The 20,362-nt window shown below is 41.5% G+C and overlaps 1 protein-coding gene across 1 annotated transcript in view; it reads right to left on the bottom strand.

The window, feature by feature from the left end:
- LOC147666472 (complement C4-like) overlaps positions 1 to 20,362 on the bottom strand; it is a 188,568-nt gene that overhangs the window by 113,203 nt on the left and 55,003 nt on the right. Inside the window, exon 3 of the mRNA XM_086949063.1 lies at positions 17,521 to 17,611. Coding sequence (XP_086805189.1) covers positions 17,521 to 17,611 — 91 coding nt within the window. The remainder of the gene's footprint in view (positions 1 to 17,520; positions 17,612 to 20,362) is intronic.

Below are 20,362 nucleotides of genomic sequence, written 5' to 3'. Positions count from 1 at the left end.
GTCCTGCCTGAATTGGAGGAAAGGGTCTTGAATTGAGAAGGCTTGGAGTTCGCTTACTCGTCTCGCTGAGGTAAGCGCCAGTAGAAGAGCCGTTTTCCAGGAAAGATATTTGATATCAGCTTTGTGTATTGGCTCAAAGGGATGTTTCATTAATTGAGCAAGCACAATGTTTAGCTGCCAGGTAGGCGGTAAAGACCTCACCGGAGGTAAATCGTTTCATGAGTCTACTGGACCAGAGGGAAGCACCAGTTGAGGAACGTCTGAAACGAGATATGGCAGCCAGGTGAACTTTTATTGAAGCATGAGCAAGACCTGAGTTTGCCAAATGAAGAAGGTAAGGCAAAATCTGTGCAGGTGACGAAGAAAAAGGATGTCTTTTCTTTGATTTGCACCACATGCAGAACCTTTTCTATTTCAGGTAATACGTTTTGTTGGTTCTGTCAGCCCGAGCCCAGGCTAGAACAGCTCTGCAATCTTGCGGGATATCTAAATTCTGGAATTCTCTGAACTCAGGAGCCAAGCCGATAATTTGGGAGATGCTGGATCTGGATGTTGGACTTGTCCGTGGTTCATTGTGAGGAGATTGCGGCACGGTTTCAATGGGATCGGCGGTTCCAGCGATAGGAGATGAAGCTCCGTAAACCAGTGCTGGCGTGGCCAAGCTGGAGCTATCAAGATCAGGGTGCAATGTTCCGTCTTCAGCTTCCGGAGGACCCTGAGAATCAGGGGAAATGGAGGAAATGCGTACGCAAAGATGTTGAACCATGCGATCGAAAATGCATTCCCTAGAGACCCCTTCTGGGGACGCCAGATTGCGTAATGTTGGCATTTGGCGTTCTGTTTGGTTGCGAACAGATCCAGGTGAGACCTGCCCCATCAGGAGAAGATGTGACTGAGAAGTTGGTGGTCCAGCTCCCACTCGTGGAACACAGAGCGCTGTCTGCTCAGTGAGTCTCCAAGGACATTGTCCGTTCCAGGGACGTATTCTGCCCAAAGGGAAATGTTGTGAAGGAGTAGCCAGTTCCAGATTTTCTGAGATTCGTGAGACAATGTCAGAGAACGAGTCCCTCCTTGTTTGTTTATATAGTGCATTGTGGTGGTGTTGTCTGTTCTCACAAGCACTGGGGAATTTTTGATCAGAGGCAGGAACGCTCTAAGCGCCAGGTAAACTGCTCTTAACTCAAGAAGGTTTATGGCAGTTGTCGTTGGGCAGGGGACCACTGTCAGTTGATTCGGAGTTCTTGGAGGAACGCACCCCAAACTTCCAGGGACGCATCTGTTGTTATAACATGCGGCAAAACTGGAAGCAGGAAAGGCATACCCCGCATAAGGTTCTGTGGGTGAATCCAACACTGTAGAGCTTTCACCATGGGAGGAGTCACTCTGATTACATTGTCGAATGATCCTGTACACTGGATCCATTGAGTGGATAGTGCTTCTTGAAGAGGGCACATATGAAGACGGCAGTGTGGAACTAACAGGATGCAAGAGAACATCATCCCTAGCAGGGACTTGTAAAGGCGTACCATGATGGTTCTTTTGGTTTGTACACGGGCCGTCAAGGATGCCAGCTTGGATTGGCGCTCCTGCAAAGGGAATGCTTTCTTTTGAGCCATATCTAGGACAGCGCCTAGGAAAGTGAGACGCTGGGAAGGCTGAAGGACAGATTTCTCACGATTGAGAGTAAGGCCCAAGTCGTTAAAAAGTTGATGACAGACGTTGGAGAACTTAGTCACGCCTGCAAAAGAAGGTGCCTTGATGAGCCAGTCGTCCAAGTATGGGAAGACTTGGTGATGTTTTTGCCTGCAGTACGCTGCCACTGGAGACAGGCATTTTGTAAAAATGAGTGGTACCGACTTCAGGCCGAAAGACAACACCCGAAACTGGTAGTGTTTGCCAGCCACAGCGAACCTGAGGTATTGCTTGTGATTCCTGTGGATAGGCACGTGAAAATAAGCGTCTTGAAGGTCTAGAGACACCATGAATTTGTTCGCTTTGAGGAGTTGTAGCACCTCCTGAATTGACACCATACGGAATGACTGTTTTTTGAGATACTTGTTTAGGTCCCTCAAGTCCAATATAGGTCTCCATTTTTTCTATTTCTTCCGAATCAAGAAGAATCAGGAGTAGAACCCCTTGCCTCTCTGACCACGAGGGACTCTTTCTATAGCGCCTTTCTGGAGCATTAGTGAGAGTTCCAATTGCAGCAGATGTAAATTCTTGTGGAGCATTGGGCGATGAGAGGTTTGAGGCAGAGTTTCTATGAATTCAAGAGAGTGTCCGAAGCAAACTAGTTGGAGGACCCATTGATCCGTAGTAATCTTTCTCCAATTTTGTAGGAAAGATGAAATTCTTCCTCCAACTTTGCATGGTGGAGAAGAAGTGGAGACCTGTGGCAGAGAGAAGTCATTGTCTTCTGGCTGTGTCCTTCTTTCCTCCTCCACCACGAAAGGAAGACTTTGTGTAGGACGACTGTTGTTGCTGTCTTTGCTGATATTGAAGTTTGTACTGCTGATTTGAGCTGTACGAGGACCGGTAACTTTGGAAATCACCTCTTGAAGATTAGCCTGTCCCTCTTGAGCCCCGAAAGGGAGGATTTTTAAACTGGAGGGTACCATGCGCCTTTGCTGTATCGGTATCTTTTTTAATACCTTGAAGCGCCTCATCAATGTGTGCCCCAAATAGAAGTTTATCACTGGAGGGGTTTTGTCCTACGGGTCCTGGCTGGACAACATACCTTATATCAAAAAAGAGAATGCCAGGGCTCGAATTCAAGTCACAACAGCTTATTTATTCAGCTGGTGTGTGCCTTCTATAAGTTACTTCAAGAAGGTATTATGTATACATTTGTCATTATTTAGAATTTTCAAAACATATTTACATTTTATGCAAGCTTCAGAGGATTAAGCATTCCTTTTGCTGTGGAAACAATACATACAATGTTTCATGCATTACAATATTTTCAAACAAAACAAATAAAAAAACATTCATGTGTAGTTACACTTTCACTGTTTGAATACAAAACAAACATTAAATCATATACACCTAGATTAATTCAGGTACTGATCCTTATGTGCTAGTAATAATTGTTACATGGATCAGACACATTGGGCAATATGACTTTGGTTGCATCGCCCTATGCTTGTGTGTCAACCCCTAACATTTGGGTTGCATCTTTAGAACAGCCGTATAGCCGACGCGTTTCCAAACCCTTCTTTCTGTCAATAGGGTTCTTCCTCAGGGCTGAGCTGTGTACCTGTGGTGTAGAATTGGGGGACATTTAGTATCTCCTGTTCTCTGAACTGTTTAACTGTCTTCTAACATAGGTGAAACCTACGAAGGATTTTTACCTTTTGTCACGTTGTTGTGGGCTGTGATTTTCAAAGGCTGGGCATCAAATTATCCATAATTTTTCACCATTGCCTAAATGGAATTAAAGGATGGTGGGTTCATGAGTTTGTAAATTTCTGGCACTTGTTTACACATTTTGAATCCAAGTTCGTGATGCGCTATCACTTACTTGTTGTGTATGTTCCTAATCACTCGTTGAGTTGAAGTGACCGTTTGTGGAAATCTAATTGTAGTTCCGCGGTGTTGGCGTTCTGTTTGAATGGAAATTTTAAATAAAATTTCAAACCTGATCGTGGTGGAGAATACTTCAATCTTATACACGCACTATAGCGCTGACGTGCTTACTTGTATTTGGGCGCCGAGGGAGGACTCAGGCACTGCTGCACTTTCTGTCGTTTGAATCGTTTTGCGTTAGAACGGTTGACTGTTCTGTGAATTAAACACAAAGGTGCCGACCATTACTCGACAATCTTATTTTAGTTAAGACCGCGCTTCGGTCTGTTCGTTACAGATTTCTTACCTCTGTCTGTCGAAGCAGTGCTCAAGGCTCCAAGGGGCCGCGTGACTCTCACTCCTAACGCTGCTGAAAAGTCAGGTTTCCAACACTCGGTGGAACTCGGTTTCCTGTTATTATATGCTGCTAGGCATTATGGGACTTGTAGTGTTCCACATATTGCCGTTTTATGCACTTGCTTTTCTCTTCCATTTGTCTTAAAAAAAGGGGTGAATGATATGGTAGTTAGCGCAATGACTGGCATGTCCCATTAAATGTGCTTGTTGATGAGAGGAGGGTTAGCAGAGGACTCAATAATTTGATCTTTGCAGTTCTGATATTTCGTTCAACCCATCCATCACACAATTAAACTTGAGAATTAGGTAGGCTTCTTTTTTAAGCAGCATGGTATCGACATTTCCTCCCCTGGGAGGAACTTTCATAGCTTGTAACACTGTCCATTTAAAATCTGTCTCTGTATGTTAATGTTCCACAAAGTGCTGTACCATGGGCGCAGACATCACTTTGTGTCTGATCCTGGACCTGTGTTGAGCCATTCGTTGGTTGACTTTTTGGGTGGTTTTCCCAATGTACAACTTAGGACAAGGGCACGTAATTGCGTATATTACGTTATTTGTTTTGCAGTTTGAGAATCCTTTGTGTGTCCATTTTACTGTGTTAAATTGGAATTCCTCCCCTTCGATTGTGTTGGGGCAGGACGCACACGTGCCACATTTATGATGGCCTGTTATGGGTGGTAGTTTCCACAGCGTGCGTAAGTCCGTTTTGGCTTGGCTGACTCCCAGGTCAGCTCTCACGATGCATTGTGAGATGCTTCTATTTTTCTTTAAAGCGAACAACGGCTTCTCCATTGGAACTTCCGAGTTCGTTATCAGGTGCCAATTTTTTAGAATGATGGACTTAAATTTGTTGGTGTATGGCCCGAATGTGGTGACACATACCGGCCGGTCAACCCCTTGACCGGCCGGTCAACCCCTTTAAAGAAAAATAGAAGCATCTCACAATGCATCGTGAGAGCTGACCTGGGAGTCAGCCAAGCCAAAACGGACTTACGCACGCTGTGGAAACTACCACCCATAACAGGCCATCATAAATGTGGCACGTGTGCGTCCTGCCCCAACACAATCGAAGGGGAGGAATTCCAATTTAACACAGTAAAATGGACACACAAAGGATTCTCAAACTGCAAAACAAATAACGTAATATACGCAATTACGTGCCCTTGTCCTAAGTTGTACATTGGGAAAACCACCCAAAAAGTCAACCAACGAATGGCTCAACACAGGTCCAGGATCAGACACAAAGTGATGTCTGCGCCCATGGTACAGCACTTTGTGGAACATTAACATACCGAGACAGATTTTAAATGGACAGTGTTACAAGCTATGAAAGTTCCTCCCAGGGGAGGAAATGTCGATACCATGCTGCTTAAAAAAGAAGCCTACCTAATTCTCAAGTTTAATTGTGTGATGGATGGGTTGAACGAAATATCAGAACTGCAAGGATCAAATTATTGAGTCCTCTGCTAACCCTCCTCTCATCAACAAGCACATTTAATGGGACATGCCAGTCATTGCGCTAACTACCATATCATTCACCCCTTTTTTTAAGACAAATGGAAGAGAAAAGCAAGTGCATAAAACGGCAATATGTGGAACACTACAAGTCCCATAATGCCTAGCAGCATATAATAACAGGAAACCGAGTTCCACCGAGTGTTGGAAACCTGACTTTTCAGCAGCGTTAGGAGTGAGAGTCACGTGGCCCCTTGGAGCCTTGAGCACTGCTTCGACAGACAGAGGTAAGAAATCTGTAACGAACAGACCGAAGCGCGGTCTTAACTAAAATAAGATTGTCGAGTAATGGTCGGCACCTTTGTGTTTAATTCACAGAACAGTCAACCGTTCTAACGCAAAACGATTCAAACGACAGAAAGTGCAGCAGTGCCTGAGTCCTCCCTCGGCGCCCAAATACAAGTAAGCACGTCAGCGCTATAGTGCGTGTATAAGATTGAAGTATTCTCCACCACGATCAGGTTTAAAATTTTATTTAAAATTTCCATTCAAACAGAACGCCAACACCGCGGAACTACAATTAGATTTCCACAAACGGTCACTTCAACTCAACGGGTGATTAGGAACATACACAACAAGTAAGTGATAGCGCATCGCGAACTTGGATTCAAAATGTGTAAACAAGTGCCAGAAATTTACAAACTCATGAACCCACCATCCTTTAATTCCATTTAAGCAATGGTGAAAAATTATGGATAATTTGATGCCCAGCCTTTGAAAATCACAGCCCACAACAACGTGACAAAAGGTAAAAATCCTTCGTAGGTTTCACCTATGTTAGAAGACAGTTAAACAGTTCAGAGAACAGGAGATACTAAATGTCCCCCAATTCTACATCACAGGTACACAGCTCAGCCCTGAGGAAGAACCCTATTGACAGAAAGAAGGGTTTGGAAACGCGTCGACTATACGGCTGTTCTAAAGATGCAACCCAAATGTTAGGGGTTGACACACAAGCATAGGGCGATGCAACCAAAGTCATATTGCCCAATGTGTCTGATCCATGTAACAATTATTACTAGCGCATTAGGATCAGTACCTGAATTAATCTAGGTGTATATGATTTAATGTTTGTTTTGTATTCCAACAGTGAAAGTGTAACTACACATGAATGTTTTTTTATTTGTTTTGTTTGAAAATATTGTAATGCATGAAACATTGTATGTATTGTTTCCACAGCAAAAGGAATGCTTAATCCTCTGAAGCTTGCATAAAATGTAAATATGTTTTGAAAATTCTAAATAATGACAAATGTATACATAATACCTTCTTGAAGTAACTTATAGAAGGCACACACCAGCTGAATAAATAAGCTGTTGTGACTTGAATTCGAGCCCTGGCATTCTCTTTTTTGATATAACCAAATAGAAGTTGGCCGTCGTAAGGCAATTTCGAGCACCTTAGTTTGCACTTCCGGTCAGAAAGTAGTTGCTTTGAGCCAGCCTTGTCGTCTTAGTACCGCAGCTCCAGCAAGTTGGCGGAATCCCGTCGAAGCGATATCCAATGCACAATCAATCATCTCTGAGGCTGAGCGATCGCCCATTAAGAGAATCTTTTTTGCCTCTTCTTTTGCTTCCTCCGACAATGATCCCAAATATGGGGCGATATCAGCCCACATTTGACGGTTGTAACGTCCTAACAGTGCCATAGAGTTTGAAGCGTGCACTGTCAACGCGGACATTGAAGAAAACCACTTTCCATTATTGTCCAGTTTTCGTCCCTCCTTATCCGGCGCAGTTAGAGCAGCAGAAGGATTTTTTGAGTTGCGCTGCGCTGCTTGGCCTGGGGCGCGCCGAGCCAGGTGCATCTAGCTGTACCAGCGGTGGCACTCTCATTATTATTATTATTATTATTATGTTTGCGCTTGTAAAGCGCGCTGCTACCCGGAGGTTTCCTGGCGCTGTGCAACGCTGGGGAACCCGTCCTGGCTTTCCCTGGGGGATGGTCCTTGCTGGGAGTCCCCAGGGTGGAGCCAGGCATCCCCAGCGTTGGGGGGGGGGCCGTTGTGGAGATTAGGCAAGCTAATGCCCAGAGTTGCCGAGTGAGACCCCAGATTAGAGTAGGCACCGAAGCGAGAATTATCGAGTCCGCTGACCCAAGTCCACGACCCTGCCGCGTCGGGAATTGAACCCTGGTCCCGGCCGACTTCTGCTCCCGGGTCTGCCGCCTCTAACTGGTGAGCCACACCACTCCATCAGGGCAACGCGAAATGAATGGTAAAGGGGACATGGACGGAAAAAAGCATGAACTACGTTCCGGTAAGGGAGGCAAAATAGAAGGCAACAAAGGGTGCAATGGGTGAGCAAAATAAGAAGCAGTTAGCTATAACGAGTTTGTTCACAGTTAAAGGCATAGATGAATGTTAAAATGGACAAGATCAGTTAATAGCTATAAATGTACAAACCCCTACCAGCGCAGAAACATCTACGATAGATTTGCAAACTTTCAGTATCACCCTGGACTTGATGGCAAAAACCGGCCTGGAGGGACAGTCCTGGGGGTCAAACGGGGAAAAACATATTAGGAACACCAGAGCTAGGCTTAAATGATCACCCAGGCAAAGAGAAAAATCATGCAGTCATGGCTCTTGTCAGCACCTTGAGCACGGTTCCCCCGGCCATGGAGGCAGAGGTTTCTGAGGCGGAAACTGTAACAAAAGACTCTAACGGTGGTGAAACGACCAAAATTAATAGCCTGACCGCCTCCACTGAAAAAGAAATACAGCTAGAAAAGAACCATGAAATTGGTTATTAGTCTTCATGAGAAATCTGGTGAATCCGAAAAGGTGACTTCAAGTATGAGTAGCAATGAAGAGAGGGATGAGGATACATCTACAAGTAACTTCAGCCAGCATGGAGAGAAAAGGGTATCAAGGAGAATTAAGAGTCTCTCGGACGGAAAAAGGAGCAGCCCTAGAGAAGAAGCGAATGAACTAGGCTGTGATTTTTCGGGTACACAGACACTGCTAGGTAGTGGTGTGCTGAAACCATTTTAAAAACAGCTAAAGGATACGACCGGACAGAAAGACTCTGTAGAATCTGGCGAACCATCCTTATGCTTGATCTACAATCCCTCAGGTCATTCCAAGAGGAAGTCAAACTAGAAACTCAACATTCACGACAGGCGTCAAAAAAGTTACAAGGTGCAATTAGAAAAGTTGGGAAAATATGCACAGAAATTATGGAGAGGCTAGCTATGGTGGAGAATCGTACAGAGGTGCTAGAATCCACAGAGGACAGCCTGAAAAAGCAATCCACATCTCAAGATAGCACCCTGAAGGACGTCATTTGGAAGCTTGAATAGGCTGAAAATAGACAACATCGTAATAACTTAAGGTTACTTGGAATTCCAGAAAAAGCGAGGGTAATGACATTTGGAAATTTACAATAAATTTGTTGACAAAGTCTCTACCTGAATTTACGCAATGGGACTGGGATAAGAAAATCCAGAGGGTACATAGATTTCCATTAAACATATCTAGAAGTAATCCTAATGACCAAGCATATAAAACGAGTTAATTACCTGTGCACTATGGTTCTCCAGTATTGATATGTTTCGTAGATTCACATGCTTGTATCTTCCCCATTGTCATGGTGGCAGTCTCACAGTAAAAGAATAACCATAGCAGTAAAATAAGTATATATTCTGGTAGCTATCACCATCATTATGTGGGCCAAACACCACCCAATCAGCTGCCAGCCCTGAGATCACAATCCCCAGCAGAGCCACCATACCTCAGATTTCCAACCAGCCCAAGAGTGAGCTGTAGTGTAGTTCCTATATTCCCAATAGGCTCTGCGCATTGGAATAATATATCCCATAGATTTGACGTAGGACTGAGGTTGACTCGGTCTCTATCGAATATATTAAACTTAATAGTGAGTGCCAGCTAGCTTAGAGGTCACTAGAAACGTTCTCGAATTCACAAGAAGGGATTAGTTTCTGACATCCGCATAAACATGACAACTTTGTTTCCAAGAATAAGAAATGTATCTCTAGAGTCATGGAAAAAACAGATAAGTATTTCGCTCATTCAATCATGCATGCTTCGTTTCACTAGAGGTGCAGAGAAATAGAAAGACCGGCGTTTTCAATAAAAGTATTTATTGAACAGTCTTCTTTCTCACACAGAAGAAATGAACTGCTACAATCATAATGCAGGTTGCAAAGTATAATGCGTACAGTGAGTACAATATTATATAATAATACTGTAAGAGCATTGTATGGTTTCTAAGCCATATAAAAATACATACATAAATAACAATGACTGAAAGTACTCAACTGGTGCATCTAACATACGCCTACCACAATGTACCTAACCTAAGTCGTGTACTGCGTCAGGCAAGTAGATAGTCAAACTGCTCCAACCCACCGTGTGTTTGCTACAGCAAGTGAAGGCATATTTATACCTTGAAGGTGCCTAATTTGACGTAAAGTCGGGCATAATAACGTCATCAAGGAACCCCAAGGGAATGGCAGTTCTTTGAAAACTCCATGAGCTCTTGGACAAATCAATATTCAAGCAAGGGGATGTCCCTGACTGCTTAAGCCGGTTTTCCAAGAAATCGTTGTGGCTTTTTGGAACTGGTGGAAGTAGCCATGCCTGTATTTGGACTGCATGGGCTATGTCTGAATATGGGTATGATTTCTATGTCTGTATTAGTGCAATGTGAATTGTACCTATATAAGGGCATGAATCTGTAAAATTGTACCGGGTCCTAAAATGCCATACAACAGTGCCAAGGATGAATCTGGAGATAAAAAGTGGTTTATCTGCTAAAAACAGGGAGGCGGGCGGGCAGCATGTGAATCTATTAAAGATATCAATACTGGAGAACCATAGTGTACTGGTATGTAACTAGTTTTTTCCCCAGTAATTTTCTTGTGGAATGAGCGCGAACCTTAGCGCGTAAAGGCTTTCCTGCCTTCTCATGACATAAAGTGATAGCCGATGTTATCCATCTTGAAATGGAAGATCTTGAAAGAGCAAAGCCAGCAAAGGCGATCAGCAATTGGTCCGTTTTCCTAAAAGATTTTGTCTTGTCAATGTAAAATTTGAGACATCTTCTGATGTCCAAAGTGTGTAGCGACCTCTCTGCTACTGAAGATGGATTTTTGAAATATGTAGGTAACACAATTGGTTCGTTGAGATGAAAAACCGTGGGGACCCCGGGGATACATTTTTTATTTCTCCTGAGAATGACTCTGTCTGATTTGAATTGGAGGAATGGTTCCAGGACACTACATTGAGCTGCCAAGGAATGGATGGCTGCTTAACAGGTGGGAACACTCTGAACAATCCTTTTAAAAACTCCTTTATAATCCTTTGTGATTAAAGCGTAGGTTGATTTAGTGTTCTACGATACCTTGATATCGCTGTAAGATGTATTTTTATTGAAGCATGAGATAACCCGGCTTTATCCAGATGAAACAAGTACGGAAGAATTTGCTCCAGCAAGCAATGAAAAGGATGAAGATGTTGATCAGACCACCAATGGCAAAATCTTTTCCATTTTGTTGTGTACGTTTTATTGGTAGATAGCGCTCGAGAGTTCGCTAACATATCCTTGCAGTCCTGAGGGATGTCTAAGGAATAAAATTCATGCTCATGAGGTTCCATGCTGACAAGTTCAGTGAGGCTATTTGAGGGTGAAGAACTTGCCCTTTCCTCATGGAACTTAGGTCTTGCATCAGAGGCAACTGTACTCAGGGATTTACCAACAGCTGTAGGAGTTCGGAGAACCAGAAATGTGAGTTTAACAGAGCACAGGTCTGGTATTAGGACTCAAAAAATGACAGCACCAATGGTAGGCCACTACCTAGAAAAAAAACACTCACCAGATGAAATGCGCTGGTATATACTTGAAAGAATTTCTCAGAGGCAAGGTAAAACCATGGAATCAATTCGAAAAATGAGGGAGGTTTACTGGATCTTCATCTTGGGGACAGCTAGGAAAGGCCTGAGCCATGAAATACCATGAGAACAGACTATAAAATAAGAGGATACAGTTATCGTGATTCAAAGCATACCCATGGTTGACTATTTCAGCGTTATTTAGGTATTCTTTCAAAGGAAGTGATGTCTTTCAAAAAAACAAATAAAGTTATCCTTGCACCTTGTCTGGAAAAGTAAGGCTCTAACTATATGTGGCCAGGTGATAACATCGAATGAAAAAGGTACCTTTTTTAACAATTAACTGTAATTAACAACTCCCATTAATGAATTATAAGTGTAATATTTTATGTGAATTCAATGCACTATGAGGAAGGAGATTTCAGAGTCCGAACATTTTATATTATGGGATTAAAATGAATCAATATGGCGGCTCTACTTTTACAGGTACACCTACCTTTTACCTGGGACGATTCCGCAAGTATGCTCGGCTACAGGCTTGTAGCGATAAACTCATTGGAATTAAATGGCGGTTTTTCACTTTTGTTCCCTTGTATTTTGTTATTTAATAATCAGCTCTTTCATTTCCTGGAGGTTGGTATCATCTCTCGTTAAACTGACAGCTAAATGCGGGAGATAGGAATGTCACCTAATTTGATAATCTCTATCGTATTATAATGAATAATTGAATAATTATATCCAAAATATATTTATAGTGGTAAAGGTTAGGAACTGTAACCAGTCTCTTCTTAAAACCAATGTATATATGTGATCATATAAAGTTGATATCTACGATTAGCTCTCTAACTGTTTAGTGTAAATTGCCATAGGTTGATGTTCATTTGGACATGCACAACTTTGTAGTACATCCATGGTGATTGTGACAGTAACAACTGAAAACATTTAATTATTTCTCAGGCGTATCATATCTTGTAAATCTGTGGTTTTCTACATACATAAGGAAACATTGAGAATATAGAAGTCTTTTGTTATATTTATTTGAATATATGTATGTAAATGTTGCTCAACAGATGTGAAAGAAATGTACTATATAAAATAATAGAAAAAGAAATGAAATAAAGAAAATATATTTTTTATAAGATAACAATTGGCATTCCATGAATTGAATACAGATCTCTGTTTAATTGCTACATTATAATTTCTAGCACAATGCCTATTACAGAGTGTCAACAGAATAATGGGGTGAAAATGACCATTTGCACAATGTATAATAGTATTAGTGATGACACAAAAGTATTGAATTATATCTCTAATGAGCTTGTTCATTGGCCTCTCCCGGTGATAATCTGTAGCGACTTTATTTTGAATTTACCAAGTGATTGGGCAGCAGACGCAGGGTTTCAGTATAAAGGAAGAAGCCAAGAGTCTTTCGGGCTTTTAAAAATGTGTGTCAAACCCATGGTCTGATAGATTGCTGGCAAGCAGAACTTAATAATGATCCAGGCTTTACTCATTATTCCTATCCACATGCTAGACATGCAAGATTAGACTACATTTTGGTTTCTAGCACGTTAGTAGCTAATAGTCTCATAGAAAAGCTACCAAGAATACTCTCTGATCATAACCCTCTCGTTTTAACTATTGATTCTGGATTTACGTAATCTCATGTAAAAACTTGGGCATTTGAAAGGGCCTTATTGGTCAATGAGAAATATTGTGATTACACGCAGGTTTGGATCCCCAGATTTTTGGACGATAATATAGGTAGTGCACCGGTTGACATAGTTTGAGATACCTTAAAAGCTGGGATCAGAGGGGAGATTTTATGATTTCCATTGAATACAAATAAAAAAGCTAAACAAGAAATGCACATACTCCAGAATGATATAGTTATCGCGGAGGAAGAACTTATAAATTCTGTCCAGGAGGGAAAGGAAATTGTAAATAAATTAAGTCGGGTTGGAATAGCCAAAAATTGTATTATTCATATCTTAACAACAAGAGCTATAGATAAAGCTACTATGCATAAAGAAAATTTCTACGGAATAAGTGAGCAGGTGGGACATCAGCTCGCGGTACAGACTCGTGAACAAAGCACATCCAATTTCATCAAATCAATTCATGACCCAGAGCTCTGGGTAATGACAGATCCCGACGCAATAAGAACTGTGTTTCAAAAATATTATCAGGATTTGTATAGGGATATAGACATACAACAAAGATTAATAGAGGAACATATAGATCAAGATAACTTTTTTAGATTACAGACTGAAGATCAAGAATGTATGGATATCATTCTCCAATGGGAGGAAATTTCTCTCTCAATAATAGTCTTGCTCTTGGTAAGGCAGCAGGTATGGATGGGATTCCTACGGAGTTTTATGTCAAATTCTCCCTCAGCTAAAAAATATATTGACAGTTTTGTTCATACATGTATTTCAGGGTGGACGACCTCCGAGATCGTGGTCCATGGCCAAAATCATGATTTTCCTAAAAAAACACAAAGACCCTATGGAACTTGGGTCTTATCGCCCTATAACACTAATAACCGGGGATTGCAAAATTCATGCTAAACTATCAGCGGCTCGTTTGGCTCAGAGGATACAAAAAATTGTATCCGAACGACAGCACATGTTTATCGCAGGAAGAGCCACAACTGATCACATTCAAAGGGTGGCCTCATTGTTTGATTGGTCTAAGGTTACAGGAGAACCTATGGCACTCATATTACTAGACGCCGAAAAGGCCTTCAATATGGTCTCCTGGAAATATCTCTGGACAGTCATGGCTAAAAGTGGTATCGGGGAGCCATTTATTAAAGCAACACAAATGCTATAGCGGGATTCATCTGCGGTTGTAATGGTTAATGGTTCAGTATCCAAACCGCTGAGCATAATGAGAGGGACAAGACTGGGGTGCCCGTGTTTCCCTCTCTTATTTGCGGTGTATATTGACCCCTTTATTCAGAGACTAAACAACAACGTATTTATTCCACCTATATGGGTAAGGGACCAAGCCACAAAAACGCTAGCGTATGTGGATGACATTGCGCTGGTTACTAATGACCCTATGAGAGCAATTGGTATAATTCAAGAAATGGCTGAAAGCTTTAGGGAGTTATCTGGATACAAATTAAACCAAGTAAAAACTCAGATTATCACCAATAGTAAAATCGAGATAAGAGATGTACGGGTAACAGAGAATGCAATATATCTAGGTGTTAATATAACGGCCAAATTGGAGAATTTAGTTAATAACAATATTGTACCACTAATACAACGTACAAAGAAGGATATGATTCTGTCCAATAATCCACATCTATCTATTGGAGGAAGATGTAACCTGATTAGAATGCTTTTTTTTACCAAGATTTTTATACTTTTTCAGGCCAATTTGTCTGGAATTTCCGCCACAATTGTTCAAAGACATAGACAGTATGTTTTCTAGATTTATATGGGGATACAAGAGGTCACGAAGAGCCCTACGATGTATTACACGATCTAAGGAGAGAGGGGGAATGGCATTGCCAAACAACAAGTTATATTTTTGGGCCACTGTAATGAAATATTGTGTTATTCTACTATTCAAGATAAATGTTAGCAATAAAGATGCTATTCCAACGCCACAAGAACTTTTATTAGGTGATGATTCTAGAGGGTGTCTGTGGAGGCATCTGAATGACAGTTATTTTAAGAAGGTCACATTTAAATCTATTTTTGGTATTTATAAAGCGTGGAATAAGACACGTAAATTACTGACTGGGGATTGGGCGACTATCTCCCTGTACGCCAATCAATAAAAATAATGATCTTCTTGGGATTTTTGATGATATCTGTTTTGAGAGATGGGTACAGGGAGGGATTACACATCGAGGTTGTTTTTTCCGGACTAAAATCTTTTAAAGAACTCCAGACCGATTATAAATTAGGTCATCGGGATTTTTTCAAATATCTACAAATTTTGGATTATTTATGTAAGAAAGGGGTGGGGGACAAACATTTGAAGTAGTTCAGATAATGGAGAACCTGTCCAAAAAAATAAATATAAAAATTGGAGAAATCTATGAATTATTAAACGTAAGGTATCCAGAAGATCTTGATAAATATACCATAAAATGGCAGGGTAAACTTGGGGTTTTAGCTGAAATGATCCTTTGAACTATATCAGTCCTGCCTCATGTCCACAAAACTGCAAGCTCAATATTATAAAACTTTTTTCTTTTTACATTACACACCATATTAAATTGCGAAATGAGGGACAGGAAAAGGAACAGCATGTCCGAGATGCGAGTTATTCGAAGCTGACAGCATACATGCCTTTGCCTCATGTGATGTTTTAACAAGACTAGCGAAGGATATATCAACTTTCTCATCAGAGGTATTAGATATAAGAATAGAAATATCTCTCTCTGAAATAATGTTAGGTGTGGCCAATACAAATCGACCCAAATATACGCATGGGCTGATATTTGTGGCAATGGCGGTTTTTAGACTATCTATAGCGTCAGCGTGGCTGGATCCAAATCCTCCAGTGTTCCAACAATGGAGATCTTGATTGCTGGCTATTTGTAGTTTAGAAGTAGCCATATATAAAAGAAAGGGGCGTAATAAACGTAAAATGGGACTTGCAATTTGGGATCCGGTAATACAATGGATACAAAGTCAAGTAGAGACTTGTTAATGTGTATCAGTAGAAAACATGATCTGGTGTGTAAAGTGCCTCTTCCTTTTTTTTGGTTTAATGTATCAAATGAATCTTTCTTTAACTGTGGGATATCTTGTTAATATACCAAAACTGTTAAAAAGTAATTATTTGTACATGCCGCCAGGTCTGAGATCAGGGTGGGGGATGGGAGGTTTTTGAGCGGGGTGCATCTTTATAAATGTGTATCAGTAGCAAACATGATCTGGTGTGTAAAGTGTCTCTTCCTTTTTCTTTTGGTTTAATGTATCAAATGAATCTTTCTTTAACTGTGAGATATCTTGTTATTATACCAAAACTGTTAAAAAGTCATTATTTGTACATGCTGGCAGGTCTGAGATCGGGGTGGGGGATGGGAGGTTTTTGAGCGGAGGGTGCATCTGTGTAAAAAAAAAAAAAAACTAATAAAGACATTAAAAAAGAAGAAGTGGGTGGAAAACACATTTCTGTTTCCTTTTTCTCCACAGAAACTACAGGCTCCTTTGGGCTAAGGAAACTTTCCCTAGTGTAGACCCCAGAAAGGGGGTTTTCTTGACAACTCCACCCCACTGTGTTATCTCCAGAGATGACACAGCCACTGCGCTATTGAAACCTATATAATCATGGCCAAGACCTCTAAATGTGACGCAGTGATGGGTGTAACACTGCACTCATAGCCTTAACTGGATACTCGATCCATTCAGATCTCTTACGCTCTGTACACTAAAATGAGACTGTCTTCTTGACAGAGTCTAGAACAACTTTGTAAGGGATTTGTTTCCAAATGCCCAAAATAATACAAGACCCTTATTTAAAAAAATCTTAAACTATAGGTTATTAGGGGATTTTACTTCTGATTGAATGTTGACTAAAATAACAGTAGACGTAAGTCTGGAGGCAAATGGGGTAGTACATGGTGGGTACATTTATTTAAGACCATAGTAACAGCAGCAGCAGAAGCAAAGGGCCATCCACAGCCCACAGAGCTGCTTAACTACCCACACATACATATCATATTGTACATTTTAGCCACCCACTTGATCAACATGGTCTGTACTTCATAACACCCATCATATGTTCCACACTCCATCCATTTCAGAGACCTTATACCACAGTAGCAAACGCATTTTCATGTTAATCCTACATACAATGAATGTTCTGAGACATCAATGAGAGTTTTTGAAGCATTTTGGGTATATTAGTGAATGTGAGGATTTAGTCAACCTTCTTGGAAAGTTGAGGCTACCATTAAGGGCATTCCTTGGCCACACATGCTGTTAAAACACAGTACAAGTCATTGACAAATGTGAGATGTGCATGAATTATGTAGTTCCAAATAGCTGTAGTGTAGGCTGGATTCAATATGTTCATAATACATATAAAATCAGTACTTGATGACTGGATGGGCTGTGACCGATTGCCCCTCTTGCTTTGTATTATTATGATATAATGTAGTCAAAAGATCTGCTGGAATGCTAAATCAGTCTCTGCCAGGTTCATTGAAATTGAGCATGCACAGAAATATATGTACTAAAATATAACTGTACCGTGTTGAGGTCGTCTAGGCTCGGTTCAAAGCCACTCAACATGGTGATGTCAACAATGGCCATACCAGAAAGGGTGGATTGTGCTTCTCGCCTAAAATGAAAAATATCATGCAACACTAAGGTACTGAAGCATCAAATGTTTTAAAACAATATGACAGACAAACTTACAGTGCTTTTCTGTACTTGTCACACAAACCTCTTGTCGCACAGTGGTGAGTGGGAGAGCAGAAGTGATGTATCAAATAGGAAGGCGATATTTACACAAAAGTGACATAGGGCCATCCACAGTCTCACATTCTAACTTATATATGCATCCATCCTGTATTTAGGCCAATACGGTCAATTACAGGGTAACCAATCACATTGATGGAAGTACCCCATGGCCCTTCTGTAGAGTGAAGGGGCACTAACCACACTCTGCCAATGATTCAGTTTAATGAAGAAGTCCCAAAGGGGTTGGAAAATCAGCTCAGTCTGAAGCTGTGCTGTGTAGTGTGCTGGTTGGGCATCCTGTGTACCCCTAGTTATATGTACATTAAAGAAAAGAAAGAAATTCTTCATCGCACACTGACTATACCTTTACCCAGTCAAAATTCAGCTCTTTAGTAGTCAACCCCCTTCAAAATATATTTGATTCCATCAAGCTGTTGATGATTTTCTTTTACGTTCTAAAATTACTTTCTTTTGGTAGTTTAGATAATTTAGCATACTTTGAATGTATGGTCCTTATTGCACAAACTGTACATTGATTTATATACATATTGATTGAACACTATTATTAATTGCAAATGTTTTGATATTGAGCAAATTTCAAGGGAGTCAATAGGGACCATTAAAAAAATGTGTGCTATTATTTGTATATCCAGTGTGGAAATTAAGCAGTTAATTATTTCTCTTAATTAAATGACATATAAACACAGATAATCAAGTAAATAGATTCATCAGATGGGCTTAAAGGCTGGTGGAATGTCTGATCCGCAGATGAGGATCCCCATTAAGGAATACTTTTTATTAATTTCAGACATGAAATAGCAGATCTGATCAAAGCAAGTCACACAGAATATATCACTATCCATAAATGGCAAAATATAGTTGTTAAGGATATGGCACTCACCTTAAAGGAAACCTTACCTAATCTAAGCACCACCATAAATTAAGCAGAAGACCTCTGATGTTGACTAAAAGCTGCAGCCAACATACACTTCCCATTAAAGAGATGCTGTGTACATATTGAACTAGTTACTTACCTTTCGGAGAGCCTTATCTGGTAGAGACTCTAGCTAGCTGAATATTCCTTATCTTAGAATTATCCCTGGATCCGGAAATTCTTTGTGACCAGTACCTCTGATGGATGGTAGGTGTCGTCGTTCTGCTTCACGTAGCATGCCAGAAGTGATATGCGTGGTGCAAACATAGGTGCCACCCCAGCCTGCTGACATCCGTTTATTTTGTGACCTTCCACACTAGAAACACGGAGCCATGAAGAACACTGACCACAGGTGTGTAATGCTGGGCCTTGAAAGGGGAAAAGGCCTGTCCCTAGAAACCAGTTTGTAGAATGAATGAAATTAAATGAAAAAGGATTTATAAAGCGCATGGCTGCCCGGGAGCGTCCCCGCGCTGGAGTGCAGAGGAGATCTGAGGGGAACTAGGGGCGGGTGACAGGTGATATTATGGATCTTGTGGGAACAGGTGTGTCTTCAGGAGTTTACCAAACTTCAAGTAGGTCAGTTCGGATCGAAGACTAATCGGCAGGGACTTCCGAAGGGTTGCAGCGGTGCCCGAAAAACGCCGCCCTCCAGTTCGGGCCTTCCTAACTCTTTGAACAGTGGCCAGGTTACCCTGGGTAGAGCGCAGGGTCCTGGTGGTTTTGTAGGGATAAAGCATTTTCCCAAGGATAGGGGTCCCTTTGCCCTGAAGGGATCTATGGGTGATACACAGAGCCTTAAATTTGATCCTTTCCCGGACAGGCAACCAATGAAGAGCTTTGAGTGCTGGAAGGAGGAAGGGTGGGTTGGTAAGGAACCTGCTGTTAGATAGAGTCTAGTCTTTACCAGCTAAGGCTTTACCAAAGTAAAGCAACTTGTTCATCTGATAGACACTTCTAGCTGCTGATACCTTACCGTAGAATAGATACCCAAGCAATGCCTCCCTGGATGTGGGCCAGCGAATAATTTCACGCTATAATGTTCTACAAGACCGAATGGGCAAAGTGCCCGTCCCCATGGACCTGACTGTCCAGGCAGTAGTGCTTCGTGAAAGTGTGCAGAGAGATTCACATTGTTGCCTGGCAGATGTCTAGGACCAGGACTCCATGTGCTAATGCCGTAGTCACAGCTTTTGTTATAGTGGCATGAGCATGCAAACCTGATGGGGGTTGACTCTCGGCAAATATGTAGGAGGTGGTAATGCAGAGCATGATCCATTGGGAGATGGGCCATATCTGCACGACCCTCCCTTTGTTGGCTCCGACATACCACACAAAGAGTTGTTCGTCCACCTTGAACAATTTTGTGCAGTCAAGGTGGAACGAGAATGCTCTTTTTGGGTACAGTCAGTGGAGTTGCTCCTCTTCCTTGGTGGGATGGACGGTGCTAAAAAGGTAAATGAAAGAGTGACCGCCTTCAGAAGGAAGGAAGCTCTTGTTCTAAGGAATTGCTGCTCTGGGAAGATGTTGAGATATGAAGATGACAAAAACTGGAGTGTATCGACCCTCCAAGCAGATGTTAGGGCCACCTGAATAGCTGTTTTGATTGTATGAAGGCTGAAAGGACAATGTAGCTACTCAGTTGGAGCACACATTAGAAATATGAGTACTACATTTTGGCATGATAAAGGGTGT

Source organism: Lissotriton vulgaris, unplaced genomic scaffold (genome assembly GCF_964263255.1).
Source record: "Lissotriton vulgaris unplaced genomic scaffold, aLisVul1.2 SCAFFOLD_3169, whole genome shotgun sequence".
NCBI lineage: Eukaryota > Metazoa > Chordata > Amphibia > Caudata > Salamandridae > Lissotriton > Lissotriton vulgaris.
The sequence above is the reverse complement of the archived record's forward strand: the minus strand, read 5'-3'. Positions and strand labels throughout refer to the sequence as shown.